At 38.1% G+C, this 12798-nt stretch overlaps 1 protein-coding gene across 3 annotated transcripts in view; it reads left to right on the top strand.

Annotated features, from left to right (window-relative positions):
* The window catches only part of LOC128984318 (cyclin-dependent kinase-like 4), a 163276-nt gene that overhangs the window by 123392 nt on the left and 27086 nt on the right, over nucleotides 1–12798 (top strand). For all 3 annotated transcript variants that reach the window (XM_054403638.1, XM_054403628.1, XM_054403632.1), the window contains exons 5-6: nucleotides 2633–2722; nucleotides 3073–3221. In XM_054403638.1, coding sequence (XP_054259613.1) covers nucleotides 2633–2722; nucleotides 3073–3221 — 239 coding nt within the window. The remainder of the gene's footprint in view (nucleotides 1–2632; nucleotides 2723–3072; nucleotides 3222–12798) is intronic.

Below are 12798 nucleotides of genomic sequence, written 5' to 3'. Positions count from 1 at the left end.
GGAAGTTAGTATAAAATCGGTTGCAAAATTTGTAGCGGACAAGAAAGCGACCTAATAAAAACGTTTTAAAATAAAACTTAATTTCTAAAACTGGGACCCTAAACTAAAATTATGGCTTTGACATTCCCTAGTCCCCAAAATGATCTTTCTTTCAACACAAAAATCATGAAAATCTGTCGAGTGGTTGATTCATAATCGCGAAATAAAAAAACCATGTCACGTTTTAATATATATGATGTTTATCTAACGTTGTTGTCTCACATGTAACCTAAAAAACAGCTTACGAACTGCAAACTAGCAAACGGCTGATTTTCTTTCCGATAGATTCTGTTTTCCAAAAATTCTTACGGACATAACACATTTTAAAAATACATGAAAAAGTATTCAATAATAAAGTGAATTACAATAAGAAAACTGAGAGGATAGAACAAAATTTGAAACTCTCCTCTAATAGGGTATTGTCGAGATGCTACCCCGAAAACACGCCACCATCTAGATAGCAAGATAGCCGAAGTGTTTTTAGGTTATCATTAAGTGCCATGCCGACAGTATAAGTTAGTTAATTAATTATAGTACATTTCTGTACTGTCCGCCAGTAATGTTAATACGGGTATATGCTTTATTTATTCTCATTAAACCTTTTTAACTGCCGTTGATTATGGACGCTAACTGACTACAAGTACAGGTAATGTATCTTATATAAAGAGGAAAACGTAATTCATATGATATTATTTCTTTGTAGGCTACTATCGGTCACTGATTCTGTAGAGAAACATCTTTTTCCTGCCTGCATTAATTTATTTACACTATCATGGGTTATAGGCGCTAACAGAGCTACAGTTTAACATAGTCAATCTATAGTCAAATTTCAAACTGAATGGAGTACTTCATCTGAAAAGGCTTTCTGTTCAGAGACAAAGTCAACTGGTGTCATAGATTTAGTAAAAAACAAATAAAGAAAAATTAAATAAAAAAGTATTTAAATTATATAATATTAATATTATATTCAACCATTCAACTAATATTAATTAATAAATCAATATTGTAAAATATTAGTATTAAATTATATTATAAAATATTTATCTCAAATTATATAATATTTATATATAATATTAAATTATATAATAGTATTTAAATTATATTAGTAATATCGAACCAAATCGATTGCATCACTGAAAAATATCGATAGTTCTCCAGCTATATCTTTATGATGACATTGGTTTTTTGGTCTGATATTTTTATCTGACAAGAAACTGAATTTCTCACTTATTAAATATTTTTTACAATAAATTAAAACGTAAATAGAGTTATTTCTTATGATACATAGCAATTTGGATATGACGAATATACAACGAATTATTTATAAAGAAGTCTGGAGACAACCTAAATATAGGTACTGTCAAAATGCAACCAGTGAAATTTCCAAACTGTGTGGACATTAACACTTTCAAACGAAATAACACTCGATTGTGTCAACATTTGCATTATCTGTGTGGACATGTGTACTAGCTTTTGCATTACCTGTGGGGACATGACCGACTCTTGCATTAACTGTGGGGACGTCCACACAATTTTCATGATTTTTTTTACTACATTTAGACCAATAAACAAGGAGTGTTCTTTTCTTCATCGTCAATTTGAGGTTAGAAAGATCCTAGGATATTTTTTTCAGCCGTGTGCCTTGATGTCCACATAGTTTGGTTAAAAACCCACGTCCACACAAGTATAGGGATGGCGTGTATGTGTGTGTGTGTGCGTGTGTGTGTGTGTCTGTTAGCACGATAACTCGAGCAAAAATTATCCGATTTTGATTAAATTTGTTATAAACGTGTAACCCTACATTTATTCGAACGAGTTCGCGAACCAGCATGATCGGACTATGGCAACGGGGGTTTATGGGGGGTTTTATGGGGTAAAAATAGGTTTTCCCATTTGTGACCCTAAAAACACAAAATTTCACAATTTCCCTCCAATCCATTTTGTTGAGCTTAAAAAACAAATAATTTAGTATATTGAAGCGTTATTATGCGCCTAATGGTTACAGAGAAAATTCCAAAGAATTGTAAATTTTAAATTCCCATGTTATTCTTATGGAGAATAAGTAAACTGTTGTAGTTTGCTTGTTTATGAAGATATTTTAATCATATCTGGAAAATACATTCATTTCTTACTAAACTATTAACATTAAGAAAACACACACTTGTTTACCCTCCCTGTTGCAGCAAACCTAAGTACTCGTTAAACTAATTCTATTTAAATAGGGAATAAATGTTATATTTTAAGGAGGCAATTTAGTGTAAATCCAATCAGGCTAATGGAAATTCGCTTGGTCTGCAGGTTTGCTGCAGCGGGGGTATTTTGTGTTTATCATTAAAAGTTTTTTGTGAGGAAATTAATTTGTATCTAATCCCTGGCCTTGTTACTATCTAACCTCAACTGTTTTGTTAGGTCGCACCATGAATTGATAGCCCAATGACTAATAGCATAGCATCTGGGTCCAGTAACGATCTAGCTTATAGCATCAAACCAGTGACCTTCAGATTTGAAGCCGGGCACTAAACTATTCTGCTACAAGTAGTGTACTAAGTAGCGGTTGTTGTACAGTTGCATTACAGTATGATGGATGTTTCAGGTTGTGTGTTTGCTGAGTTGGTGCGAGGTGAAGCACTCTGGCCTGGCAAGTCTGATGTTGATCAACTTTACCTCATACGAAGAACACTCGGTGAGTTTGGCAACACTGTAATAAAAAAATAGTCTAGTTTTTCATCATTTATTCTTCATTTCTTGAACTAAAATACACTATCAATTTATTTTAGAGAATATTCATATAATCTGTTTACAATTTTTATCCTATAAACTCGTTAATATCCACTGTAAAATTGGAAACTGATGAACCTATGTAGTGGTTTTAAAAGGTGATGATTGGATACTTGCCAAGCTTACTAACATTTTACGAATCCTAACTGTGTGTTCATCGGGAGCTTGAAGGTATAACAAGATGGGGGAAAATATAACAAAGGGGCATGATTATATTTAGGAAGATAAGCAAACATTTTTTATTTTTTGTTACAGGTGACCTAACGCCAAGACATATGCATCTATTCAAGACAAATGAATTTTTTGCTGGAATTTCATTACCCCAGCCGGACTCAATAGAACCACTTCATGAGAAGTTGCCAAAACATTCACTTACGGATCCAAATATTTTAGATTTTTTACACGTTAGTATCATCACATTTTTAACAAAAGATCATTTGTTTGTGGAACTTAAACAGGTTGTATTATTGAACTTTAGAACACACACACAATAGTAGTTTTCATTGAGCTGAGCGAAGCGAAGCTCTTTGGGATCAAGAGCAACAGTGGCGTAAAAAATGTTTACGGGCCCCCCTGCAAACTTATTTTTTGGGCCCCCCCTTTCATTTGTTATTTTTAGACCACCGATACAACATAATCAAACGCCCTCCCCCTCCCCCAGAGTTATTTTTGGACCACCGATACAATGATCAAACAGATTAATCATAAAAAGAGTGGTAAATAAATTATGAAAAAATATTAAATTAAAAATTAAAATATTAAATCATGGGTTATGTTCCATTAAAGGGTGTGTTAAGAATTTCGGTCGTGGTTTGATGAAAGTGTTACATCACTACATCATAATATCAATACTAGTGGCTTGTAGGGACATAAGTCCCTAAAAAGCTCAAATGTAAAACAACTTTTTGCAATACCAGTATTTAAACAAACTCAGAATAACATTATCTATGTGTCAGAATAGGCATCCCTACACCATATCTTTTGTGTAAAAACCAGTTTGTTGTTCTTCTTTGTTTGCTTTTGTTGATGTCATTTTCAATAAATAATTTGAATCACCCCAGTGGTTTAACATGAAAAGGCAGCAAACATATAATTGTTTGTGAATACTGGTTTACTAAGGTAGCTTTGGTCTTGTGGTTAATGAGGATAAATAAAAGCTTCCCTGTTTGGAATTTTAAAAATTCATTGGAGGTTCGCCTTCAGATGAATTGAAGACGCCTGCAATTTCATCTGCAGTAGGCTTATTATACCTACGACGATCCATATTTATCCTGTCTACAAACCTATAAGTTCTAATTCACTGTCACCTTGTACAACCATTTCTTCCGAAGCTCTTTTGTAAATTTGTGCAAATGGATTTTCTAATAGAATTTCAGCTAGTTTTGACAATATTTCAGGTTTTAAGTCGCTATTTTCTCGACGCCTTTGACGAATTTCTGTTGCTGTTGATGTGTCAATAATGTACAATTGGCCATACACGGGGTCTTCATCATGTTGAGGCAGCAAATCTGAGATTGAACGATAAATCTGTCCTTGAATTTTGAAACAGTATGGTCCTTTTCCTGGAATATCTTTCTTACTGGCTGAAAAATAAGCAAAAGCCATCGCACTGTTGCATTGTCGAATGAATTTATACAGTTGTGGGCTCTCTTCAAACAAACTTTTAAGTTCTACATTAGTTTTTGACTGAGGAAGGTTAATAAGTCCGTTATGGCAACATGTCATAAAATGATTATTCGTTAGTTCTTCTCTAAAATGAAGAGCACTACATTGAATGCACTCTTGGTCCAATAATCCTGCATCATGGATCTTTACATTTCTCTCGTCTACCATGGGTCTCCTAAAAAGGGGTTGTAACATATCTTGATTAAGTTCGTCATTATCTACTCTTGCTCTCCTACGCGCACTGTCATTCCATGAACAGTTCCCCGCCTTTGTGGTATTCCCCTGGCGTTCATATTAATTACAGTACTTATAATGAAAATAATATATATCCAGCAGCCTACATACCAAAATTTACTTACGAAAGAATGCAAATACACCATTTTAGAACCAATAACATTTATAGGTCATTTTAGTTGTATATATTTACACAACCTTAACCTTAAAATGTGTAGAAATATAAAGAAAACAACATCATTAAAAATAAACTTGAACATATGATTTAAAAATAAAAACAAAACAGAAGTTAGATTTAATTTCGACTCTTTGATTATTTATACAGAATATTTATTCTATGTCGTTTATTCCTTTAACACGACAATAACGTAAAAGCATGAAAAAATGAAACTTGAGTATATGATTTAAATATAAACAAAGAATGCAGACGTTTTTCCGACTAATCTTCAATATTTCAGTTTTATTATAGTATACATTTCATAGTTGACTGGCTAAAAGTAAACCAAATGTGTGTATTGATCACTGTTTTCAAATCTGTGGCACAGCTGTTTTAATTTCAAAAGATGTAAACAAATTAAACCCCATGTTGTTTTAATGGGAAAAGTTTTATCATAGATAAAACATACTCCCTTAGTAGATTTCTCATCCTTATGGAACAGCTGAAGACAATTTTATTGTTAGTTCATGTACGGTTTATGTAGAGGTCGTGTTTTGTTTACAATTTGTTTCCCGTTATTACAACCATTTAAAACCTCGTTTAACCAAATAATACGATAATCATAAACAATAACTTGTCCCCTAGTTATATAACCAATCAGTAAGGCACAAATCAAGAAATTAACCCTAAAATAATGGAAACAAGTTTCATCGACACTAGCGCCTTTGTGTCACGTACATGAACTAGACACGAAAAACGTGCTTCAAAATTTACAATGGGATGAGAAGTCTACTTGTGTTGGTTAGTCTATGGTTTTATTCTGTTGCGAATTTATGGTAAAAAAATAAGAAAAATGAATAGTTTTCCCTCAAAATTCACGTCAAGACCTTTAAAATAAGACCCCTCCCATCCTTCCGGATTTTTTTCTAAAATCCTATTTTTTGTTAATTTATGGGGTTTTTATGGGAAAATAACATATTTGACCATAACTTTTGAACCGTAATTTTTACAGATATGGGATTTCTACCATTTTATTCAGAATTTAAAGGGCTACAACATACTAAATTTTTATCAAAATCGTTCGGGCCATTTTTGAGAAAATCCGATTTTTCCGGTTTTTTATGGGTTTTTATGGGAAAATCCCCATTAAAAATAAAAATTTCAAAAAAATGAAAAAACGCCTGGAGATACCATGGATTAGAACCTACATACCAAATTTCATCGAAATCGGACCACAGGTGTAGTCTCTAGCTCTGTACACATCCAGACACACAGACACACACACACACACACACACACACGCACACACAGACATCACTTCGAAAACCACTTTTTTGGGTCCAGGGGGACCCAAAACGAATATATCCACTCAAAACTCAAACTCGAAAATTTTGACGAAAACAATACTTTCTCCATATACTATGGTATAGGGGAGAAAGTAAAAAAATTTGTGCAGACGACATAAGCAGTGTACGAAATCACCGAGAAGTAAAATATTTCTCGGTGACGAAAGTAAGATTGCATAATATGTAATCAAAGACCCACGTTATAACACGTTAAATCTGTTACCCTAGTTCGTTATCACTGAAGAGGCCTAACAAAATTAAACGATAACTGAAAACAACATATTATTAATAATATCAATGTTATAACTTGTTCAATACAATTACAGAATGAATGATAATACATTTAAATAAGAATGAACTCAAATTTTTCGGCCCCACTTGTCTCACGGGCCTCTCTGCTCACCGTTTCCCCCTCACCGGTCCGCGGCCCCCCCCCCCCCCCCCGCATTGCGGGCCCTGCGGGCCTTTCTGTTACGCCACTGAACTTCAATGCAACCTTTATAACACTTAACTAATCTCAATAACGGCTGAACATATTTGAGCCAAACTTACCAAGGTAGCTTTGTCAAATTTTTGGATGGTTTAGACGTAACCAATTTCAATTTTTGATAATGCCTATATAGTTTTAAAGTAACTCAAAGTTTTTAAATTTTAACATTGGTCTTATAGGTTGCCATGATGGTTACAAAATAACAACGTAAATGTAAACAAAACAAAGAATCATAGCATATGTTCAAATCAAGCCACGACCTAAACACAGTACAAACAAAAAAAATCGGATGATGACAACTGATCAAATAATACAGAGACAGGTTTACATATATATATAGGCTTACATTTAAGTTGTAATTTGGAAACGACCACTGATCGAATAGGTACAGTCATAGATAAAACATATTCTTTCTTAGGTTCAGTATTTAACAGATTTGATTTAGCCTACGTAGCTAAATAAGATAATAACAAACAACACATATCATAAACAATTATCATTCGTAGGTTGAATCACATTCATGGATCAATCTCATAAATGGCAAACTTAAACAGGTCCACGACGTAGGAAGTATTAGGCCTAATAGTGAGAAGTGCGGAGTGTGGGAAAAGTTTATGGCAGTTAGATAATTGTATCTAAAATACTAAAATGCTATTGGAAGAGGGGAATAGGTCCACAACGTAGGAAGTTGCGAAGGAAGTATGTATAGTACAAAGGCTGGCAGTGCGGAGTGTTGGAACCGTTTGTGGCAGTTACATTAATGTATCTGCAATACTAAAATGCTAAGGGAGGGGAGGGTATGTTCCAGAACGTCCAGCATATCACACCACCTCGCGGAGCGTTTCGCACATCAAGTGTCACAAGCAGCACAATTCAACGAGAATAGTTGTTATAATCCTCAGCTCTCATTATGGCTCGCTTTACCTCCTCAATAGCGTCGACCGTAGACCGTCCCTTCCTTAAGCCGTACTGACGAGGAGACAGATTCCCCGCAGCAACCACAGCTGAATTCAGTCGGGAACTGATAAACTTTTCAAAAACTTTCCCAGCCGTGACCAACATACAAAAAAGTCTCTTCTGCTCAAAAGGATTTAGGGATTTACTAAAAAGACTTTCTTAAGGGCCTCACCAGGTATCCAATCTGGTCCAGGAGCCTTGTTGTTCTTCAGGGAAGGAATGGCCGCCTCCAACTCCCCAAGCCTGAACAGCGGTACGTCGTCCACCCTTCCGATCTCCCGCAATGGGCGCAGTGTGTGAGTCGGGAAAGGGACTTTACTATCTTCTCCATAGAGCGCGTGCCAAGCTTCTTGGTTACAATATTGTATCCCAGGCCCCACGGATCGGAATCAACATCGTCCCTTAATTTCTCCCAGCAACTGCGTTTGCTCCGGTTGATGGCCAGGCGAAGAGACTTCCTAGCTACCTTGTAAGCATCCGACTTAAGACGTCTTTCTTCGGGTTCTCTGGCCCTGGTAGCAAGTTGTCTGGCTCTCAATGCTGTCCGACGCAATTCTGCAATCTCGGTTTTCCACCAGTACACAGGTCGCTTATCGCACCGGGATCTCCTGCAAGGCATTGACTCATCGCAGGCCGAGACTATCAGCCCCATCAAATATGTAACTGATGTCTCTGCGTGAGCCACGCCAGATGCAGTAGGTACACCGGTTCTCCCCGTAGTATGACTTCGATGAATTTCATGGCGACATCCAGCTTTTTGGTGTTCCACCGAACGGGCCCCAGCCGAGACACGGTAGCTTGTCTCTGATGACCATCCAGGACATCGAAAATGATGTACTGGTGATCACTGGCCGTATAATCCTCCAGGACTCTCCAGGCTCTTATCCTCGGCAAGAGGGACTCAGATGCAAGAGTGATGTCTGGAATCGTTCCCCTCATTCCGGGACGCCGGAGAAAGTTGGCGTGTTGCCCTCGTTGATGGCAACGAGTCCAGCCCTGGCAGCAAAGTCCAGGATGTACTTCCCCTGGGAATTGGTGAGAGTAAATCCCCGCTCGACAGCCCTAGCATTGAAATTCCCCGCCACGACGACGTGCCCGGTGGTATCGTGCACGCTCTCTTCAAGGTGGTCTATCTTTTCTCGGAAGTCACGGATAGCCTCGTTGGGGGTGAGGTATACACTATAGTATGTGACATCCCTGCACCGGGCCCAAACGAATCCTCGGGACTTCGCGAGACTCCTCACCTGCACCTTTGTTGTATTAGGAGCCCAGAACGCAGCAGCACCAAGTGTATCGGGGAACCAAAAAGATGGGCCCCCATTCCGTTACTGGTACTGTTCGCTGACCAAAAGCACCTCAACACCGTGTTCGAGGGCAAGCTGACTGAGAAGTCGTCCTGGATCGATCTACATTGCACTGAAGGATCCTTATCTTCGTGGTTGGGCTTTCGCTTGTTGAAGTGAAGCGTGCAATGCACTGCACTGTCCAGACCCAGCTATATGTTTAGCGTTTTTATCATTGAGGCCTTTCTCCTTACAAAGGAATTAGGACTCGACTTTGCAGTCCCTACGAGTGTGACCCACCTCCCCGCATCGAAGGCAGTTCTTGCCTCGGTCCTCGGTCGGGCCCTTCGCAGTTTCTGGAGGGATGGCCGAAATCAAGGCATTTAAAACACTTTGTTACTTCCCCCTCCGTCTCAGCCTGCAGTTAACCCATCCAACCCTCAAATGCTGGCGTTTGCGTCTGCCAATTCGGCAACCGCCATCCAGGGCCGTACCTAGGCTGTGGCGATGGTGGCCCCTGCCAAGGGCGCAGGTTAGACAAGGGCACAAAATGGGCGCCGGTTGGGTAAGAACGCAAAATGGGAAAGAGAGACAAATTTTACTTTTTTTTATGAGCTAGATGAAAAAAATAGAAATTGACGTTTTATATTACACTTATGTTATGGTATAATAACGGTTATATGAAATTATTTTATGTTTGTTAATGTCATTTATTGATTTATTAACAATTATTACAATGTCAACCATTGTAGTTGTACAGAAAAATGGGCGCAGGGACGTTCTCACAAGGCCCGGTGGTAAGCATGACACTATTTTCGTTTTAAAGTTAATAATTATAAGTTGGCAACGCTGGGCGTATTATTGTTTGATTTGCAAGCCTGTCACTTGCCAGTTCTCATCCACACGCCAGTCCACTCAGTCCAGTCCCAGTGCCACTTTCAGCGCTAAGCCTTTATACTCTACTTAGCCTATGTAGGCCTAAACCGTATTGCGTACATCGCTTCACTTCATCCATCAGATCTCACTCTCACGCTTCACTTCATCCAGAGGTCCTCAAACTGTTGACTTAAAAAGCTTTAAATTTTCCTGTACAGATGATGGAAGGCACTTTTCCCGCAATTGGTTTTTTAAAACTATAAGAAATGGTGAAACTGTACAAAGGCAATGGTTGTTGTATAGCCAATCTAAGGATACACTGTTTTGCTTCCCTTGTCTTTTATTTAAAGACGATAAGTCAGCTTTCTCGGATGTAAAAAAGTGGTTTAATGATTGAAAACACCTCAATCCAACACTTCACAATCACGAAATTTCAGCATCTCACCTACAAGCATATGGCGATTGGAAAGAACTAGCTACCCGATTGCAAACTGGACGTACAATTGACGCAGAGAACCAAAAATGCATAAAAGCAGAAGCTGAAAAGTGGCGCAGTGTTCTCAAGTGTATCGTAGATGTAATTCTTCATTGTGCCTGGAATAACTTACCATTGAGGGGGGGTTCTGACTCTATAAATGACAAAGATTGTGGTGTTTTTTTAAGTACTCTGGAACTCATTAGTCACTCCAATCCTCAGCTAAATGAGCATATAGCTAATGTAAAAATTGGAAAATATGTCCCAAGCTATTTCTCTCCAAAGATCCAGAACGAGGTTATTGAGATTTTAGGTAAAAAGGTTAGGTCTGAAATATTGCAAGATATCAAAAATGCCAAGTACTTCTCAATTATGTTTGACTGCACCCCGGATACAGCACGCTCAGAGCAGATGAGTCAAATAATTAGATATGTAAAAATTGTGGATGGAGAGTGTGTAATAGAAGAAAGCTTTGTTGACTTTATCATAAGTCATCAGAAAACTGGAAGAGGTTTATCTGAAGAAATATTGGACAAGCTGATGAACGACGGCTTAGATATCCAGAACTGTCGGGGGCAAGGCTTCGATAACGGTGCAAATATGGCTGGAAAATATGAAGGTGTCCAAGCTCATATATGCCAGCTGAACGACCTTGCCAAATTTATTCCTTGTTCAGCTCATAGTGTAACGACCGCGCACGGGAAGGGTAGAAACTCAATAAACAAATGCAGCTAGTAGAAAATTCAGTGTTTAATTTATTACGGGCCGAGTGTTAAATGAACAAAAAGACTTCTTTGATAAGTTGCTAACGGTTGGTAATACAGACGATTTGGGTTAAACTATTTAAAATTGAACATGTTTGGAGAACTTAAATAATTATCAAAATACTAAAATAGACGGACATGCCCACCCGCGGGGAAGGGAAGGGTAGCGCATCACCGCGGCTCACCGACACCTCGATCTCGACTCTCACTCTGACTCTGACTGACTACCCCAGGTTCGGAGGTCCCACACGTCACACAGAATGATGACACCTCATGTCAGCAAAACAATCAGGCCATGCATTCCATGCCACGATCCAAACAACCGAACGTGATGTAGCAATCGATGTACCCAATACTTTGTGACACTCAACAAAACCCCAAATAAATTGCAAGACAATGCTGACTAGCGGAGTTGCGACACGATTGCCCATCTTACCAATGTCGATATCAAATACTGGGCTTTGGGATGTTATCCATAATAACAATAAAAAAATATGGTCAATAACTTCCTGACCGTCACATTCTCCCCAACTCAGACGGAGGCCTGCCCCCAGGCCTTCAATTAAACTTCCACATTACCAACATACAATGGCAACAGTAGATGCGTATGTCATACTGTAGTGGAGTAATATGAGAACAGCTGACTTTCCTCACAGCTGATCCAGTGTGTACTTGCGGCTGACTGCAAGGTCACGCCGACTCAGCACAACAACACGTCGCACCGCCCAGTGTACAACCATTGACTATACACCTCTGTACAACTCATCTGGTGCAATGACCGCGCGCTACTCCAGCCAACATGTCTTGGTATTATTGAACCCCCCCTTTACTTAAAAGTGTCACAAACTATCGGTACATGGTAAACCAATTAATTACCGGATTAATTAAAGCCAATTCACAGCTAACTTTTTAAGTTATTTGCATTCAAACATCTTTCCCCTTAAATTTTGTCTGAAAATGTATTTGACGAAACGCTCGCTACCTTCCCTTTGTCCGCACATCTTTACAAATTCAAATAAAACCCTACTCGTATCTATATATAAGCACAAATTTAAAATAACACATACTTAAATGCTAGCACCATAAATGAAGTGTTATGTTATGTTATGACAGTTTTATTTTAAAAATCAAAAATTTATTTTATAATTTTAAAACAATATTTTATAGTTAAAAAGTGAATTTTATAACTAAAAATAAAAAATAAAATACAATTTTTTCAACTTAGTGGTTCTAGCGGCGAACGCTGACACTACAAGATATGTTAGCCTTAGTCCCTCCCGTGTGCCCTACCGCTCACCACAGTACCCCCCTGCTTATGATTTAACCTAAGTAAATCATGATACTTGAAACCGTACAGGAACGTGTACATGTCTTCCAGATTTTGTCTTAATCGCAGGTTTTAATTCGCTTTAACTTGTCTTGGGTGGTTGCTTTTGGTATAATTAGGATCATCCATGGTTGATTTGTTGCTTTCTGTCCTATTTGGTGCACATCCGTTCTTGTATTCGGTCCAAAAGTATGCCGGTTTGAGTCGATCCATCGATACCGACATTAAAGCCTTTAATCACCACAACGGCAGTCTTGGTGGTTCTGCTGATAATAGGGTAAGGGCCAGAGTATGGGGGTTCGAGAGCTCTCTTGGGGATTTCAGTCCGCACAAAGACATATTGTGTGCATATAGCGAGGTCCTTAAAAACGAATGGCTTCTTCTCACCATGTCTAGTTCCACTAACT

This window comes from Macrosteles quadrilineatus, unplaced genomic scaffold (assembly GCF_028750875.1).
Source record: "Macrosteles quadrilineatus isolate MER2022 unplaced genomic scaffold, UCM_ALF_1.0 Scaffold_1__1_contigs__length_201487025, whole genome shotgun sequence".
Lineage (NCBI taxonomy): Eukaryota > Metazoa > Arthropoda > Insecta > Hemiptera > Cicadellidae > Macrosteles > Macrosteles quadrilineatus.
This window is presented reverse-complemented; position numbering and strand designations above follow the sequence as displayed.